Source organism: Gasterosteus aculeatus, chromosome 17, assembly GCF_964276395.1.
Source record: "Gasterosteus aculeatus chromosome 17, fGasAcu3.hap1.1, whole genome shotgun sequence".
NCBI lineage: Eukaryota > Metazoa > Chordata > Actinopteri > Perciformes > Gasterosteidae > Gasterosteus > Gasterosteus aculeatus.
Window position 1 is genome coordinate 13,686,967 of NC_135705.1, and position 18,277 is coordinate 13,705,243.

General features: G+C 46.2%; 1 protein-coding gene across 2 annotated transcripts in view; it reads left to right on the plus strand.

The window, feature by feature from the left end:
* LOC120835144 (arf-GAP with coiled-coil, ANK repeat and PH domain-containing protein 3) overlaps positions 1-18,277 on the plus strand; it is a 61,618-nt gene that overhangs the window by 41,371 nt on the left and 1,970 nt on the right. The window contains exons 11-24 of one of the 2 annotated variants that reach the window (XM_040203764.2): positions 10,044-10,156; positions 10,664-10,715; positions 10,914-11,014; positions 11,262-11,373; positions 11,502-11,734; positions 12,379-12,448; positions 12,605-12,699; positions 12,840-13,060; positions 13,169-13,261; positions 13,504-13,605; positions 13,732-13,952; positions 14,335-14,444; positions 14,961-15,071; positions 15,204-15,265. In XM_040203764.2, coding sequence (XP_040059698.1) covers positions 10,044-10,156; positions 10,664-10,715; positions 10,914-11,014; positions 11,262-11,373; positions 11,502-11,734; positions 12,379-12,448; positions 12,605-12,699; positions 12,840-13,060; positions 13,169-13,261; positions 13,504-13,605; positions 13,732-13,952; positions 14,335-14,444; positions 14,961-15,071; positions 15,204-15,265 — 1,696 coding nt within the window. The remainder of the gene's footprint in view (positions 1-10,043; positions 10,157-10,663; positions 10,716-10,913; positions 11,015-11,261; positions 11,374-11,501; positions 11,735-12,378; positions 12,449-12,604; positions 12,700-12,839; positions 13,061-13,168; positions 13,262-13,503; positions 13,606-13,731; positions 13,953-14,334; positions 14,445-14,960; positions 15,072-15,203; positions 15,266-18,277) is intronic. The other variant, XM_040203763.2, reaches the window with a different exon arrangement.

Genomic DNA, 18,277 nt, shown 5'->3' on the forward strand with positions numbered 1-18,277 from the left:
ATGTCAGCATCTAGGAAGGCCTTGTCTTCTGGGCCCAACTGTGGGAGACCTTGAAGCAGTTCTGCAGCACTCTCGCAGTGGTCGGCCTCTTTCCTGTAGAGGGCGCTGTAGAAGGCGACGGCGTGCTGCCTCATCTCAGTCGGATCAGCTGTCATCTTGCCGTCAGGGAGGCGGAGACACACCATTTGTTTGGCCCGAGAGACAGACCGCTCCAGGTTAAAGAAAAAGGATGTAGGAGCATCCATGTCCCTCACACTTATAAACCTTGATCTGACTAGAGCACCTTTAGCCTGTTCCTTTAGGAAGGACCCCAGTCTGTCTTTTTTCTGCTGAAGCTTGTGGGCATCTGTGCTAGTGTGGGGGAAAAAGCTGTGCTCCATGTCCCTGATCTCCTTCTCTAAACACTCAGTGACTTTCTTGACTTTGTAGGTGGAGCCGCTAGTGTACTGCTGCACAAAGACTCGAATGTGGGCCTTTCCCACATCCCACCACAGACTAAGTGACTGAAATTCGCTCTTCCTCTTCCCCCAGATCCCCCAGAAAATCTTAAATTTCTCACAGAAGTCCCTGTCCTGCAACAGCTTCACATTAAAGTGCCAGTAGGAGTTGGATTTTTTGGTTGGTGAGATATGGAAGTCTAGGGTGACCAGGTGATGGTCTGTGAAACCCACTGGGAGAATGTGGCAGTTTAATAGGCGATTACCATAACTGGAGGACACGTAAACCCTGTCCAGCCTGGCTGCTCTGATGTTCCCCTCCAACATTTTCACCCACGTGTACTGCCTCGCCCGAGGATGTTTGACCCTCCATGCATCCTCCACACCTGCCTCAGCAATCACCCGGGACAGAGTGGCAGATGACTGATGGTGAGGCTCCTCCCCTGTCCTGTCTAAAAAAAAGTTAACAGTACAGTTCCAGTCTCCCCCCATCACTATACACTCGTCTTGGTCGTAGTGCAGCAGGGCATCCCTTAATTTGAGGAAGAGGTCTGTTCTAAGAGGGCCTTGATTCGGGGCATATATGTTAATGAACACAAAAATGATGCCAGCTATGGATGCTTTGACCACTAGTGCCCTGCCCGCCTCCACTTCTGTAGAGGAGAGGATGCTAACGTCCAGCCCAGGTGAGAAGAGGACGGCCACACCTGCAGACAGGTTGGTCCCATGAGACAGGACATACTGCCCCCCCCACCACAGACCCCAGTCCACCTCGTTGTGAGGGTCGCTGTGGGTCTCCTGCAGAAAGACAATGTCTAACCTCTTTTGTTTGATTATTTCTGCAGTGACCGCTCTCTTCTGGCGGTCCCTCCCACCATTTATGTTTAAAGAGCCCAAAATCACCTTGTGCATTAGAAAGAGAAAAGAAGCAGTGACGCAGACAAAAACAGGAAACTGTAACACAAAAAAGGAGTGCAGCACATTCATCCCAAAATCAATCACTGGTCCTCAGCCTCTTGGAACCCTTCACTCCGTCTCTCTCCATTATCTTCCTGAGAATAGTTACATGCTTCTTCAGTCTGAAGCGCTTTTTCTTATCCAGAGAGTTATCATCATAAACTTTCTGCAAAAGCACAGCAGTTCTGATGAATTTAGCACCGTCTGGGAAATAATCTAAAACCTTGATGGACTTCCCAAACGTGTCATCCAGGAAGCTGTTTATCTCTTCCAAAGAGTACACGTCTCCATCTGCAGACATGGAGCCCGAGTCAGAGAGGTTATCTGATTCACTGTCGCAGTCCATCGCCTCCTCCTCTTTCTCGGGCGGTGCCCCTCCACCCATTCCACCTGGGGGGTCAGCGCTGCTGCCTACTTCACCTGCTCTGTTACAGTGTGCAACACCTTCAGTCTCTGCCCCCTCTTCCCCCACACAGTTCTTTTCCTCAGCCTTTTTCCCATCATCCTTTTTTCCTTCTCTCTGCTCCCACCTATTGTTTGTTTTCTGAGACTCTTCCTTTCCCTCCTCACTGGTCTTGTCCTCAGCTCCAAGTCTCATCTCCACTCCTGTCCTGTCATCTTCACTCGTTGTTTTGGCCTCTTGATTCTCATCCTCTTCTGCTCCTCTGCCTTCCTCTCTGCACTTTGTGCTTATTCCCTCTGCCACACCTCTCTCCTCCTCCCCTGTCCTTTCCACTTCAACGTTCAGCTCCTCTGCTCTTGTATTTTCTATCTCCCTTTCCCCGTTTTTCACTCCCTCCCTAACTTCCGTCCTGTCTTCCGCTCCTGTTTCCTCTGCTCCTTCCTTCTCCTCCACCCCCCTCCTTTCTGCTGTATTAATACCGGTAGTTGGGCTCTGATCCCTCTCATGTGAGCCCACCTGTCTGCCGTGACTCACCTCCACTCCTGTCTCAGCCGGCGGCGCATCGCCTCCCGCTGGCTCGTCATCCATCGGCGCCCCGGCGCCACCGAGCCCTTCTGCCGGTGCGGGCTCCGATTCTGCGCGCTCTTCGGCGGGCTTGTGAGGACAAGCGTCACGCTTGTGCCCCATTCCCCCGCACAGAAAACACTTAATGCTACCCGTATTTGCGTAGATCATATAGTGACCCTCGCCGTGCTTCACTCTGAAGGACACCTCTAGCGTCTGTGAAGGACATGTGAGGAACATGGACACTTGTCTCCTGAAGGATTGGACATGTTTAAGTTTATCGCTCTTGCAGCCCAGTCCCACGGACCGGAAACCACTCGCAAGTTTTCCGAAGCGCAGTAGCTCGCGCTCCAGCACCTGGTTGGGTATGAAGGGGGGGACACCTGACAAGGTAACCCGCGTAGAGGGCACCGCGAGCGGTGACACCTGCAGGTACACCCCGTCTACGGTTACGCCGCTTGCCACTAGCTCCGCCACCAGCCGCTCCTCCTTCAGGAACACCAGCAACCCCCGGTTCATGCGGGAGGCGTGGGACAGGTTAGCGTGCCCCACGCACTCCCCGATGGCCAGCAAGACAGCTTCTACCGGGACGCCGGGGTCGGGCTGGACCCGAACCCCATGCCTCAGAGACGGCGTCTCGGAGGACGCCATTCCCGACACGAGGCACGGTCCTCCGTCCCCTAATCACCACCAAAACCCCAGAACCACTACAGACTACCGTTACTCACTCACCCTGTGAAATAAGAGGAAACGTAGAAAGACAGTCCTAGAAAAGCACCCAACCGCCAGAGAGAGAGAGAGAGAGAGAGAGAGAGAGAGAGAGAGAGAGAGAGAGAGAGAGAGAGAGAGAGAGAGAGAGAGAGAGAGAGAGAGAGAGAGAGAGAGAGAGAGAGAGAGAGAGAGAGAGAGAGAGAGAGAGAGAGAGAGAGAGAGAGAGAGAGAGAGAGAGAGAGAGAGAGAGAGAGAGAGAGAGAGAGAGAGAGAGAGAGAGAGAGAGAGAGAGAGATTTTTTTGAAAAACAATTTATTTTACATATTTCAACAACTTTGTCAATGTGTTAAAAAGAGGTCACAGATTTCCTTCCTTTGTTAAAAAAAGCCAAGACAAAACAACAAAAAAACAAACCAAAAACAAACAAAGCAAAATTACGTTTCATGCCATAAAAACAGGGGCAAACACCAATTCATTCTTTTTCACTGAGCACACAATATTATTAAAACACCAACGTTGTTTAAAAGTGTCTACGTCTCCAATGTGTTTATAAAAGCGGAACTCTAGCCAGAGCCTGGCCCTGATATTCACCAGCCACACTGCCCTGGCCTCCTGCCCCTCTCTGTCCTTCACTCTGGCCTTCCTGCTTAAATTAATGGCCATTTTGGCTTCCCCTGAAAGATAGTTGAGGAGCTGCCACTTTTCTTTTTCTGCTTTCTTGTAGGCAGCTCCCATGATAAAAATCTTTTCAGTAAAAACCACATTAAAAAGACTAAAAACCGATGTTAAAAGAGAGAAGAAACTCGCAAGTCTCTTGCACTCTGTAAAAACATGATAAATAGTCTCTCGGAGGTCACAGAAGGGGCATTTGCTCAGAACAGTGGGATTAATAACCGAAATAAAAGCGTTGGAGGCGACAGCACCGTGTAAAATTCTCCACTGGAGGTCGGCAGTCCGTTTCTTGAGGGGAGGCTTGTATAAAATCCTCCACTGTGGGCCCGGTCCATTTTGTCCCAGTCTGTTGGACCACACAGTGGGGAGCCTGTCGCACAGTCCGGACCGGTTTATGCTCTTCACACAGTTAAAATACAGAGTCTTCTTGTCTGCTTCGTGCAATGTCAGCGCTTCGGGGCGTGTTGTGGCGAGCAGGGGGCCGGTGAGTTCCCCTAGTCCTGGGCTCAGGTAGATCTCGGGGAAGGGGTCTGCAGGGTCCGGCTCCACATCTTTCTGGCTGTAGTCTGTGAGGAGGCTTCTTTCCTCCTCAGTCAGCCTCTGGTTCCACAGCTCCAGGAGCCTCCTCGCCATCCGGACGGAGTGCAGCCCCAGCAGAGAGCCCAGGGCCGGGGCGTCGCTCAGCGTCGGCCCCACTGCGTCCACCAGCTGCTGCAGGCACAGGACTCGTGCTTTCAGCAGCGCCCCCATCAGGCCTGGGGTACCACTGCTGCTGATGTCCAGCCTTGCTCTGTAGATCAAAGGCTCTCTCAACAACCAGTACAGAGAAAAAGACTGTGGGCACCTTTTATGATTAAAAAGGGCCCAAGACTTAAAAACACCCTGATAAAATGGAGGTAGCCCATTTAACTTTAAAAATTTAGAATCAATTAAAAACAGAGCAGTATCCAGCCCCAGGTTGTTTGCACGTCTAAAAATGCAGCTGGCCACGTCCCTCCATACTAAAAACTCCGGACCTGTGAGATATTTCTGTAAAAACTGGAGTCTAAAAGTGGTCGTCCGGCTGGCCAGGTGGACGAGGCCCTGTCCCCCCTCCTCTCTGGCTAAAAACAGCACCCCTTGTGGCACCCAGTGTAGACCCCCCCAAAAGAAATCCACCATTTTCTTCTGTAAGTTGGCGAGGAAGCCTGAGGGAGGGTCCAGGCAGGTAAGACGGTGCCACAGCTGGGATGCAATCAGGTTGTTTAAAACCAAAACTCTACCTTTAAAAGACATTTGAGGGAGCAGCCATTTCCATTTGGAAAGTTTCCCCTCTATCTTCTCTGTGACGCCCTCCCAGTTCTTCTGGACGATGCTCTCTTGTCCCAGATAAATCCCCAGGTATTTAAATCCATCTTTCCTCCACACTAGGCTTTGGGGAAGAACTGGGAGGCCGCCACGCCATTCACCGACAGCGAGGGCTTCACTTTTTTTCCAGTTCACCCTCGCTGCCGATGCCTTACTAAAACTTTTCACGATGTTATTTAAAAGGTCTGCATCCCTCTGGTCTTTAATAAAAACAACAACATCGTCGGCATACGCTGATAAAATCATTCTTCTACTAAAACCAGGTAAAACCAGGCCCTCCAGGCTAGAGCGTATTTTGCAGAGAAGGGGTTCCAGGGAGAGTGTATAGAGCATCCCGGACAGAGCACAACCCTGCCGGACTCCTCTATACACTCTAAAAGGAGCACACAGACTGCCGTTTATCTTCAGCACACTCTCAATGTCCCTGTACAACACTTTGATCTTAGCTATGAAACCTGTGCTGAACCCAAACCTCCGCATGACTTTCCAGAGGAAGTTGTGCTCAACGCGGTCAAAAGCCTTTTCCTGGTCTAGAGAAATCAGGCCAGTGTTATTGCCCAATGAGCTGGAGACCTCCAAAACATCTCGAATGAGGTAGACATTGTCCACCATGGACCTGCCGGGCACACAGTAGGTCTGGTCCCGATGGATGACCTGCTCCATAGCTTCCCTCAGCCTGGAGGCAAAGACCTTGGACAGGAGCTTGTAATCCACACACAGCAGGGACACAGGGCGCCAGTTGCCGATGTCCTGCGGGTTTCCCTTTTTTGGCAGTAGCGTTATTACTGCCCTGCGGCAGGACATCGGCATGGAACCAGAGGCCAGACTGTCATTTAGCACCTCTAGGATGTCATCGCCGAGGATGTCCCAGAACGCCTTGTAAAATTCGGCCGAGAGGCCGTCAATTCCCGGGGCACGCCCTCCCTGCATGCCCATCAAGGCGGCCCTTAGCTCCCCTGGGCTTATTGGCCTGTCCAGCATTGCGTTGGTCTCTTCCTGGACCTGAGGAAGCTCACTGCAGAGCTCATCCATCAGTGCCTCCTCCTCCCCGTGCTCACTGGTATATAGGGAGGAGAAGAAAGCCACAGCTCGCTTCCTAATCTGGCATGGTTCCACAACCGGCTGCCCTGCGTCACCTAACAGTGAGTGGATCACCCTCCCCTGCCCACTCTTCTTCTCCAGGCCGAAGAAGAAGCTAGAGGGAGTGTCCATCTCTGTGATGGTCTGAAATCGGGACCTGACCAGTGCACCCTGGACTTTAACGTTAAACAGGTCGGCCAGAGCCATTTTTTTCCCTTTGAGGACTTCAAAATGTCCTCGATCTCCTGTGGACTCGCTTAAATGTTCTAGTTCCACTATCTCAGTTTCCAGGTCCTTCATAGATCTAGCGATGTCTCTGGTGACGTTGAAGGTGTGCTGTTGACAGAGGAGCCCAATCTCAATCTTCCCGTGGTCCCACCACTGTTTAAGACTGCTAAACTCACTCTTCCTCAGCCTAAAAACACCCCAGAAGTATACAAAGACCTCTCTAAAATTTTTATCACTAGTTAATACAGAGTTAAAATGCCAATATGCACTTCTAGGTAAAACGTTTCCAATAAAAACATTACATAAAAGCAAAGAATGATCAGTAAAAACAGCAGGGACAATACTGCACATCTTAAAAATATTAAAATGTTGCTTAAAAACATAAAAACGATCTAACCTGGCTGAGGAGATCCTACCTTCTCTAAAAAGGGACCACGTGTACTGTCGGCAGTCTGCATGCATCCTTCTCCACACATCCACCAGACCATGAGATTGGACCAGCTGCCTCAGAACGCGCTGGGAAGCTGGATGTGGCTCTGCGTGATTACGGTCTTTCAAATCATTTTCCGTACAGTTAAAATCCCCCCCCAAAAATAAAAAATCCTCCGGGGCACAGCCATTTAAAACATTATCAATTTTTTGTAAAAACAGCTTCCTCTCTGCACCGATTGTTGGAGCATACACATTGATAAAAACAACAGTAAAAAGGTCGAACCGTGCCTTGACTAAGAACAACCTCCCCTCGATGATGTGTTTGACCTCCAGTGACAGTGGATTAAAAGACCTGGAGAAGAGGAAGCCCACTCCTCCACTGAGGTTGGTATTGTGGCTTAGGAGGACTTCCCCTTCCCACTCCCTCATCCAGTCAGCCTCGTTGGTGCTGTCGCTGTGAGTTTCTTGTAAGAAGAGAACATCAATACACTTCAATTTTTTTAATTCATAAATAGATGCTCTCTTCTTCTCATCTCTGGCTCCGTTCACATTTAAACTTCCCACTTTAAAAGAATTCATCTTGAGTGAGTTTACACCAAAAATAAAAACCAATAAATTAATTAAAACACACATTGGAGATTTCGACATTGCCCTTGTTGATTGCTCTGCGTACTTTCCCTAGGAGCTTCTTTAATCTGTAGCCCTCCTGCTCAGTGAGGCCGGACTCTTCCCTCCGGCTCATATGGTGTCTGGCGGAAATGTAAAACAAGTTAAGATCGGGGAAGAAATCTATGACCTCTACCCCCTTTTTCCCTTTTGTTTTCTTTAAAAACATACTTATTTTTTCAGCGCCGTACATTTTTTTTTGTTGGCTGTTACTTAAAAATGTCGGGGCATCGCTGCAGTCCGACAAGCCCTCCTCACTGTCGCTGTCCTCTGACTGCCTCTGCCCCCGACCAGTCTTCATGTCCTCCCCTCCCTTGCTGGCCTTGGCTTCACTGCCTATGTTTTTTGCCATACTTTTTCTTTTGGGGGCAAATTTTTTTTCCCCCGCCCCACAGTCGTCCTCCTCCTCCTCCTCCTCCTCCTCCTCCTCCTCCTCCTCCATCTCTGCTTCTTCCACCTGCTCAGCCCACCCCCCCCCCCACTCGTACTTTTATATCCCCCCTCCCCTCCGCCACCCTGTTCTGCCTCTTCTACAGGCTTGCTTTGACCCGCTCCTGTCTGATCCCCTCCCTCCTCACCATTTCCCACTGTAGCCAAATCCCCCTCCCTACTGCCCTGGACACCATCACCATCACCGTTCACATTCATACTCACATCGTGCAGGTCAGGCTCAGCAGCACCACTACCATGCCCCCCCGCTGCCGCGCCCCCCGCCGGAGACGCGACCGCCGCGCCCCCAGCCGGAGGCGCGACCGCCGCGTCCCCGGCCGGAGACGCGACCGCCGCGCCCCCAGCCGGAGGCGCGACCGCCGCGTCCCCGGCCGGAGACGCGACCGCCGCGCCCCCCGCAGGAGACGCGACCGCCGCGCCCCCCGCAGGAGACGCGACTGCCGCGTCCCCAGCCGGAGACGCGACCGCGGAAGGAGCCGCCGCTCCCGGGCCAGGCGGAGCAGGGACCCCGCGCCCCGGACAGGCTCTCACGGAATGCCCCTCCTCACCGCAGCTGAAACATTTCATCGACGAGGATGTTGCAAAAATCACGTATTCATAATCATCTACCTTAACATGGAAGCGGAGGTTGAGCTCCACATTCCGGTTGTTAAGGATCATATACAGGTGTCTGCGGTGAGACACCACGTGCTTCAGTAACTGAGACTTACATCCAGACAAGATCTTTTTGATCGGTGAGACCACCTTTCCGTGTCTGGACAGCTCTCTACTGAGGAACTCGTCGGTGATGAACGGAGGGACATTTGATAGTACGATTTTTGTTGCCGGTTGCGTTAATGGCACCACCTGGACAAACAATTCTTTCACCGTGAGGCCCGTCTCCACGACACGGTTCACCTTCTCCACCTGGTCCAGGAAGATGACCACGGCGCCGTTCATGCGCGAGGCCGACTTAACGCTGCCGTGCCCGACCTTTTCCCCCACAGCCAACCCGATGTCCTCCACGCTGCACGGGAAGCCCGCGGCGATCTTAATGCCGTGCTTCCTCGTGAGCTGGGAGAACGTGTCTCCATTTACCATGGCGTCTAGAGACGCCGACCGGCGAGACACCGGCAGGAGAAAAGAAACCCAAAGAAAAAGAACCCCAACGACTAACCCCACAACTAAAGTGAAAAACAACCACTAAACCACATTAAATTAATATATCTAACTAAGGGAAAAAAAGAACAAAGAGAGAAAAACCGCTCACTCAGGACGCTCACACACACTCACACACACTCACTCCCAGCATGCACCGAGAGAGAGAGAGAGAGAGAGAGAGAGAGAGAGAGAGAGAGAGATATTAAGCCACCTCGACTCAAGAGTTTTTTACTATACTTGGTCACTCATTTCAAATAATTAAACTATAACCTTTATTTGTTTATTCACAGTAATGGGGTATTTGCACATGTAGAATTCTTTATATATGAGTTTGAAGCCTATTTAGTGATGAATCAGTGCTTGGCGGATAAGGTCATCTTCAACTTGATTGAAACTGGGGATTTGTCTTCTTTGGTCTCTACATTTCCTTTCAGCCTCTATCTACTATTAATTAGAATTTGGTCCAACTGATCCCAGACTGTATGCCAACGCAGAAGCTCTGATTTAATATCTTCCGTAAATGTATCTTGCATAATTTAACAGACGTGTCTGTAATGTTATATGTGTGTGTGTGTGTGTGTGTGTGTGTGTGTGTCAACCTAAAAATGACCATGTCACTGGAACAACATCTTTGATACGTCTTCGATATTAAAGAATCTTTGATCTTGGATACACGCCAAGTTGCAACCTCAGTTGGAAACGTGTGTGCGGGTCCTGGTTAGCGCCATTAAGAAGAATAGCGAGTAGCAAGTTTTCTGCATCTGCGAGTCGCAGACAGATAGAAAGCTAACTCCTCCAGAAGGGTTTCAGAGAGGAGCCTTAAAATTGCAGGAGGCCCGGCTCGTAAAAGGGAAATGTTTGATCTCGTCAGCCGCGACGGAGGTCAGAGTTGGGGGGCAGGGGGGTGTAATGTAACTTTAACATACGTTGATCTTGTGAACCTGTTATGTCTACAGGACTTTTCTTATGATGACACCAAGTTGGAATTTAATGTGGATGCACCCAATGGTGTGGTCATGGAGGGCTACCTCTTCAAGAGGGCCAGCAACGCTTTCAAGACCTGGAACAGGTAAAGGAGTGAAGAGGGAGAGCATAACAGACAGTCAATTTACCATTTCAAAAGACATTTTGATTTGAAGTCAATAAAAAACGGCTCGCATGCAAAACAGTTCACAGTAAAACAGTTTAGTTAGTTAGTAAACTGGATTAAATATCAAAACAAGGACTATGTCATGTACGGTCGGGTCCGCTTTGTGTTGTTTTTTTGAGAAAAAATGTCTATTTTTTATCAAATTCTGAATGCCACAATCTTAATGCTCTTTATTTACTTTATTACTTTGATTACTGTATATGAACTCCTTGGTGAGATGGATGACAAGAAATTGATTTGTAAAAAAGAGTTTACTTCATTTGTATTTACTTTATTACAAAACTCATTCATACTTATCAATACATTTATGAATCACTTTTGTAAAGACTAGTGCCTTCGCCTTCCAGGACAAATTTCAGCATGCAGACATTTTATTGATTTACCTTTCTCTCTTTGTCAAATGTCCTTCCTTCTCCCCTCATCCAGGCGCTGGTTTTCTATACAAAACAGCCAGCTTGTCTACCAGAAGAAACTTAAGGTACTGTTTGATTTAGTCAATTCAAATTAAACCAATTCATCGCTGAGATTAAACAAAAGTGTTGACGGTTTAGAGTTGTTTGAACGTTAGAAGGGAAGAATGGTGGATTTATGAGGGTGATGATCTTCTTTTGTGGATTGAAGGGTGAAATAAGATTTGTTGTTGGGTTGTTGTGAACGCCCTCTCTCCCAATGACAGGACTCTTTGACAGTTGTGGTGGAGGACCTGAGGCTGTGCTCTGTCAAACCGTGTGAAGATAATGAGCGCAGGTTCTGCTTTGAGGTTGTCTCACCCACTAAGTGAGTCTGTGTGCGTGCGTATGTGTCTTTGTGTGTGTGGGGGTGCTTTTTTCAACAGGATGATGGTTGAGCTAAACTAAAACTCTTTTAAACTCTCTTTTGCTGTTATCTTCTTAGATGTTCACTAACACATTGTTACATTATTGACAAATGATGATCAATTTTATTTTACTAATAAATCAAATGACATGTAGCTAAATAGCATTAGACAGCAGGTATTACATAACTGCCATGTACAAACCTACAGGAGCTGTATGCTGCAGGCAGAATCGGAGAAGCTGCGGCAAGCTTGGATCCAGGCGGTCCAGGCAAGCATCGCCTCCGCTTACAAAGATATCGCCGACAATTATTACATTGAGGTAAGAATACATGACTACACAACGCAACAATCACATAACGACTCACAAACTGAGTTACTGTTCAATACAAATTGCTCCCCAGGTAGTTTCAGAATGTCTGTCTCTGACTTGTCCCCCTGTGTTTGCAGCGTTTGGACCGGACAGCCTCGCCCTCCACCAGCAGTATCGACTCTGCTAGCGAGCCCAGAGAGAGGGGGGAGAGGTCTGATAAGGTCATCCGGGGAGGCGTGGAAAGCCTCCTCCAGAGGGTACAGGGCCTGCCGGGCAATGAGCTGTGCTGTGACTGCGGCCAAACAGCCCCGTGCTGGGCCTCCATCAACCTGGGAGTGCTGCTTTGCATTGAATGCTCAGGGATCCACAGGTGACCTCATCAGACAATACGAGAGCGTAGGCTTGGAGGCGGAAACAAGCATGAAAGAATTGTTTGTTAGTATGAAACAACATTTAATAGCAAGGTGTTGCAAAAAATAACCAACGTTCTGCGACTTCCTCCTGACATGTTACAGCCTGCCCCAGTGAAAGTTGTGTTATTTTTCTGCTTGTTTCATTCATACAACTTACGTGAGCAAACATCTGCATTAAAGCCTCATATCTTATTTGCAGGTAACGCAATTCAATTAATTTTATTTTCTATAGCCCAATAGTGCAAATTGCAAATTTGCCTCAGATGGCCTTACAGTCATTACACATGTGATATCCCCTGTCCCGAAACCCTCACATTAGCACAGGAAAAATTCCCCCAAAAATGAAAAAGCCTTTGATAGCGTCAGGGCCATGGTAGGTGACTGTGTCTTCCCCCCGGACCGAAAGTATGTAATGTGTCCACTGATATGCTTATGTTGTCAAATATAGTTCCACTTTATTATCTCAACTCCTCAGTAAAAGCTCTAAAAATGTATATATCTGTGTGTGTATATATATATATATATTATATCTGTTATATACTTACAGTATATGGATAATATTTCATATTTACTTATATATAATGATTTTTGTTTCTTTCAGGAGTTTAGGTGTTCATTGCTCTAAAGTGCGTTCACTGACGTTAGACTCATGGGAGCCAGAATTACTCAAGGTGTGTCTCCCAAACACCTTTTTTTGCAGCTTCTCCTCTCTGTTCTGTGCTTTTGTCATTCCTTAGCGCTTTAAAAAACAATTTGAAATACTTATTTACGTCTACATCTTAATGTTTTACTTTGCTCTTCTACGTTGTACTCCCATGTTTGTTTAGCTTATGTGTGAATTGGGGAACACTGTGATCAACCATATTTATGAGGGAGCCTGCAAAGAACTGAGAGCAAAAAAACCCAGACCCTCCAGTTCAAGGTCAGCTTTTACTCTATTTGGCAAGAGACCATCATAGCAATTCTTTTTTACCTATGATTCAATCCACGCTAAACTGATTATCTGTATATGTCATGTCTCCAATTGTCTAAAATTGTCAGTTTGTGACCATCTACCTCCAGACAGGAGAAAGAGGCTTGGATCAAAGCAAAGTATGTGGAGAAACGCTTCCTGACGAAGATGAGTGGGAGCGAGGCTTTAGTGGAAGGGGAAAGGAAGTTCCGTCCCTGGACAGTAAAAAAGTGCCATCGACACAACAGCTCTGTTCGGGCCCCCAACAAGGCCCGCATGAGATATCATCGCTACGAGCCGGGAAGTGCTTCACCTGCGAACCTCTCAGCAGGTCAGTGCAGACAATTAACTAATAAGAACTGAAATCCAGAACTGCACAAAATGAGTGAGTATAGAGTCTACAATTACAACTTTGTTGTGATGTTTGGTCCTTGGACAGCTGCTGCAGCAAAGTTTCGCCGGGACTCCCTGTTTTGTCCAGATGAGCTGGACTCCCTATTTTCCTACTTTGACACTGGCTCCGGTCCTCGCAGTAAGTCCACTTCACAGTCGGTACATGCAGGCTGCAACGCCCTTACAAGATTAGTGCCCATTTTCAGGACGATCCAGAGAAGAGTTCAGCGACAGACAAATTCACAAGCTCAGAACATTTGTATTGCAATTTCTGAAGCACATTCGGTTGATTCCGTTGACTGCTCCAGTGATGGCGGTGTGCGTGAGAAGAACAGTATGTGCTGTGTAATGATTAACGTGTCCGTGGCTTGGCAATGCTTGGCCCCGCAGGTCTTAGCAGCGACAGCGGCCTGGGAGGAAGTACCGACGGCAGCACGGACATCCTGGTATTTGGCTCGGTGGTGGACAGTGTCACGGAAGAAGGTACGTGCGTGTTTTATTATAGGTTACCTTTTGAAAATATCTCCTGCCTCCCCCAAAAATCTGGTTTAGAGAAGACGATCTCCCGATTTCTTTCCATCATTTTTTTTAAATCTTACCTCACCTCAGATGAGGAGTCTGAGGAGTCCTCCAGCGGTGAGGTAGAGATAGAGCAGGAAGTGTCTTCAGACCCCGAAGACCAGAGGGAGCTCCACCCCGGGGCTCTCCTCCACCGATCCGCCCGTCTACACAACCTACCTCTCATGGCTGAGGCTCTGGCACACGGTGCAGACATACACGCTGCAAATGAGGAGGAGGGCAAAACGCCACTCATTCAAGCCGTGGCTGGGGTGAGGGACTGCTCAGCTTGTTAAGTGGTTAGCTGGAAGAGGTTTAGCCTAATTAACTGAACTTTCTATGTGATGTCCTCACCATTTTTATTGTTGAGATCTTTAATCATTATGGAGACGTTCTGGGTTAATAATTAAAAGCGGATAACATGCTGAAGAACACAGACTTTATGTGAGATTAAACACAGCCGTAAAGATGGAAGCGATTAAAAACATGGGAAAGATCTTTTCCTATAACCTACTATCTGCTGCTGTGAATGCACAACTTTCCCTTCTTTAAAAAAATAATAAAACAAACAAACTATATTGGAAATCTTGTTAAAATACGCCAAACAAGAGTTGTCAGAGCAAATGAATATAACCATCTGTGTCTGTGTACTAGGGATCCCTGATAGCGTGTGAGTTCCTGCTGCAGAACGGAGCCGATGTGAACCAGAGAGACATGAGAGGCAGAGGCCCGCTGCACCACGCCACCTACCTGGGACACACTGGGTAAAGATCGCCTGCAACTTGTTATTAGGGGGCTTCTCCTACTTGTTTGTTACCCTTGGTACCACGTTTAGTGCGAACACAGAATAACCAAAACTTTTCATGGCCAATTTTTGTAACTGCAGATAATCTTCTACTACTTGGCCAGTAAAAGAGTGACGCATAACATCACAACAACAGCACTGTGTGAAAGCTCTGTTCCGCTCTATTTGAATGGCATGCATTCTTGTTAAGTCTTATCTCCCTAGCATAGTGATTATATATATATGTTTTTCCACAGCAAGAGGAAATCACTCCATATCTGTAACTGCAGGAGGAGCGATAAAAAAAAGATTAAGAAGACAAACGATTGCATTGCCCAATCCGTGAATCATCCACGCATCACTTTAACCCATTAGTTTATCTGCTCTTCTTACTCTATTAGACAATACATTTAATTCGACCTCTCCTCGTCTGTCATGATGTCAATAGCTCTCATGTTCACTTTACTCCTTCGTGTCTAATTCTTGTTTTGTGCAGTCAAGTGTGTCTGTTCCTGAAGAGGGGGGCATCTCAGACGGAGGTGGATGAGCAGGGTCATGACCCCCTAAGCATCGCCGTCCAGGCTGCCAATGCAGACATCGTCACCTTGTGAGTGATCCTAGTTCAACCAGCCCTTGTATTGAAGTTTATAATAACTATTGAAGTTTATAATAACTAATAACTAGTAACTGCTTCCATGTCCCTTTGGTCCATCACTTGTCTCCCTCTACTCTCCTCCAGATTACGTCTTGCACGCATGAACGAGGAGATGCGAGAGGCGGAGGCTCCATTGGGTCAACCAGGTCCATACCACAGTAGCAGCCCCACTGAGCAGCAGTATAGGAAGTGCATCCAAGAATTTATCTGCCTCACCATAGACGAGTGCTAAGCAAAGCATATTCTCTCTCTCTCTCTCTCTCTCTCTCTCTCTCTCTCTCTCTCTCTCTCTCTCTCTTTCTCTTTCATCAATATATATAATATTATATAATATATAATATTATAATAATAGATATATATAATATATTAATATATATATATATTTTATATACATATATATAATATATACATACCTTCCTTCTGAATTAAAACCTAAAGAAAATGGTGCAGACGAAGTTGTCTCTACACATGATCAATTTCTGGGTGTATAAGGAGAGAGGAGCGTATCACTTGCGCTTTATGGAGGGGTGTTGTTTCATGGGGAGACACCTGAATGACCTTTGTAACGCTACTGACAATACAGTCACCACCACCAAGTTTTCTGCATCGCAACTATGTTTCTGCTTGCCATAACTCGCTAACAACAAGCCGTGCTAGCTACATGAGACACACAGTAAAATGACATTTGCTGTTTACACCAGTTACCGTGGTGTAACCTCTCGAGCGAGGGTGTGGGTTTACTGTTGCCTATCAGCTCCTAGCTCGGAAAACTCTAGTACACCATATCCATCCACTGTGTGACCTCCAACTTAACCATCTTTTGGAGATTGTAGATATACTTATTTAGAAGTTATATGGGTAATCTTTAAACGTGTGTGGTGGCATGAGGTGAAAAGAGGTATTTGTTCCATTTCCTGTAAAAAAAGAGTTAACTGCCGCAGTACAGGTGAGCAGTGTAGTTTACGGTATATAGAAAATGTCAGGAAGGGAAATTTATTGTAAAACTGTGACAAAAATGCTGAGAAACGCCTTGCAAAGAGCCCCCTGCTTGCTTTGTAAGGTACTTTGTGACAGAGTAAGAGAGTGACTAATTAATTAGTGGACAGTAGAGTATGCGTCAAAGAATGCTCAGAGGCAGAGTTAAAAAATATGATATTACATTATGTAAAGGAAATAAGAAACTTTGCACTTTTCCCAACTACAGTATTATATGTATTTTCCTTACATTGTACTTGTCTCGTCAAGATTTTGTCTATCTATCTATTGTCTATTTTATTTCTGGCTTTTTATTTATATTTATCTCACCAGAGGACCGGTGCAATTCATTGATTCATTGATGATTGCAGTTTACGGCTGCGTTTGCATTAATGATTGTCATTTTGAACTACAAGCAACAACAAGCTTACTTGGAATTAATGACAGGGAGTCTTTAGATTACCATTTATTATCTTTAGATTGTAATGTATGATTTTTCATTTCATTATCACTATGGAACAGCCTTACTATTGTTATTGGCATTCAAACACATCACTAAATAAGATTTTACTAGCTAATAAAAGGAAATTGTAGTTACAGAGTAAATGCAGTCATCAGTTGTTTATTACAGTATGTTATGTACAGACAAAGTAGAGCGGCAACATATGATGGTGTGTATAAAATAGATTTGCTTCTCATCTTTTATACAGCGCTTTGGTTAACTTCCTTTTACAAAACAAAGGCAGTTTATGACACCTCTATTGTGTTGTAAATAGTCATCCATGTTATGATATTGGAGGTGAGATAAAGGTGCACTCTTCTTTAGAAGAGTTTATACATTTGTGGGGTCAAAAGATTTATATATCTGGCATCCCTCCTGGGTCAATGCTCGCAGTATTTTCTGCATGCTTTATCAAAATTTACTTTAGGAAGTTCAACATCGTTGACATCCCAAGCATGATAAGATATTTCATTATGGTTTGATCATGTCGTGCAGTGCAGTCTCGTGGAAGAAGCATGTACCACCATGAGCCCTCTGTTGTCAGAAATATGTCACTTTTTGCACCTCTGCCATCCTTGCATATGTGGACCAAATCTTTGGTGAACTTCTCATGCCTGTCTTTTTTTAGTGATTTTTGTTTGGTTTTATGTTGTGGTTTATTTCCTCTGCCAAAGACTTTTTAAAGGGAAAGTGTCTGACATTGTATGATATCACTTTTTTTTTTACTGAAACTGTTCAGAGTAGATTTAGTAAAGCATATTTTTACCATGCTTTGAGAAGCGGTAGAGTGGTGGAAACACTGTTGGTGTGCTTACACATTGAAAATAGGTTACAGAAATGTGACAGACCTGAGAGATTTTGATGAAGTGATATTCTGCAATGGTTCAATGTACTGCAAGTAGAAGCAGTCTAGGGGTTGATGTGGAGCTACTGTGACCAAACTGTTAAAGGTCCTCACTTTAGCGGGTGTTTAATGTTGTGTCCATTGTGTGTATTGACATATGTGGTTAAAAATGCTTTTCAAAGCAAACCTGTTGTAAATAGTACACTTGTGTATTTTAACCCAACTTTCTGCCTCTTCGCATTCAATCACAGATCCGGACTGTGCGATCTGGTTTATAACTGTCTTTTTATTCTCTTCCAAAAACAACAGCCTGTTAGGCCGAACTGTACCTTAGTTCTGCATTTCTTTGAAGTGTTATTCTGCGCACTGGCATTTGGATATATTTGGAATACTTTCTTCCTTGTCTTTAGAAGCACTGAAGGGAAAAAAAGACAAAAAGCATACAATAAAACTGAAACTCTTTATGAACTAACCCTGCTCCGTTTGTTGCACTCATTTCTGTTTCCCGTCTCATCTCTTATGCATATCCTTCTCTCAACACAGCAGCAATATTTTGGAGTTATCTCAGAAAATAGTCAAATTTTATTTGAAGAAATATTGTCTGATGTTGGGAGAATGCTATGTTTTTCAATCTGGTGTGTCTTTTGATCTATAACATACCTTTGGGTAGCACTGGGCCTATTCAAACCAATTAAGTGGTTTCCTTCACAATAACAAATATAAAGGAGGTGTACACTTGGACATCCCCACACTACTATCAATGTCAACACACAATGAAAGGACAACTAAAGTGTCAACGGTCACATGTGTTTAAAATAGCATATCAGTCTCTAGCCT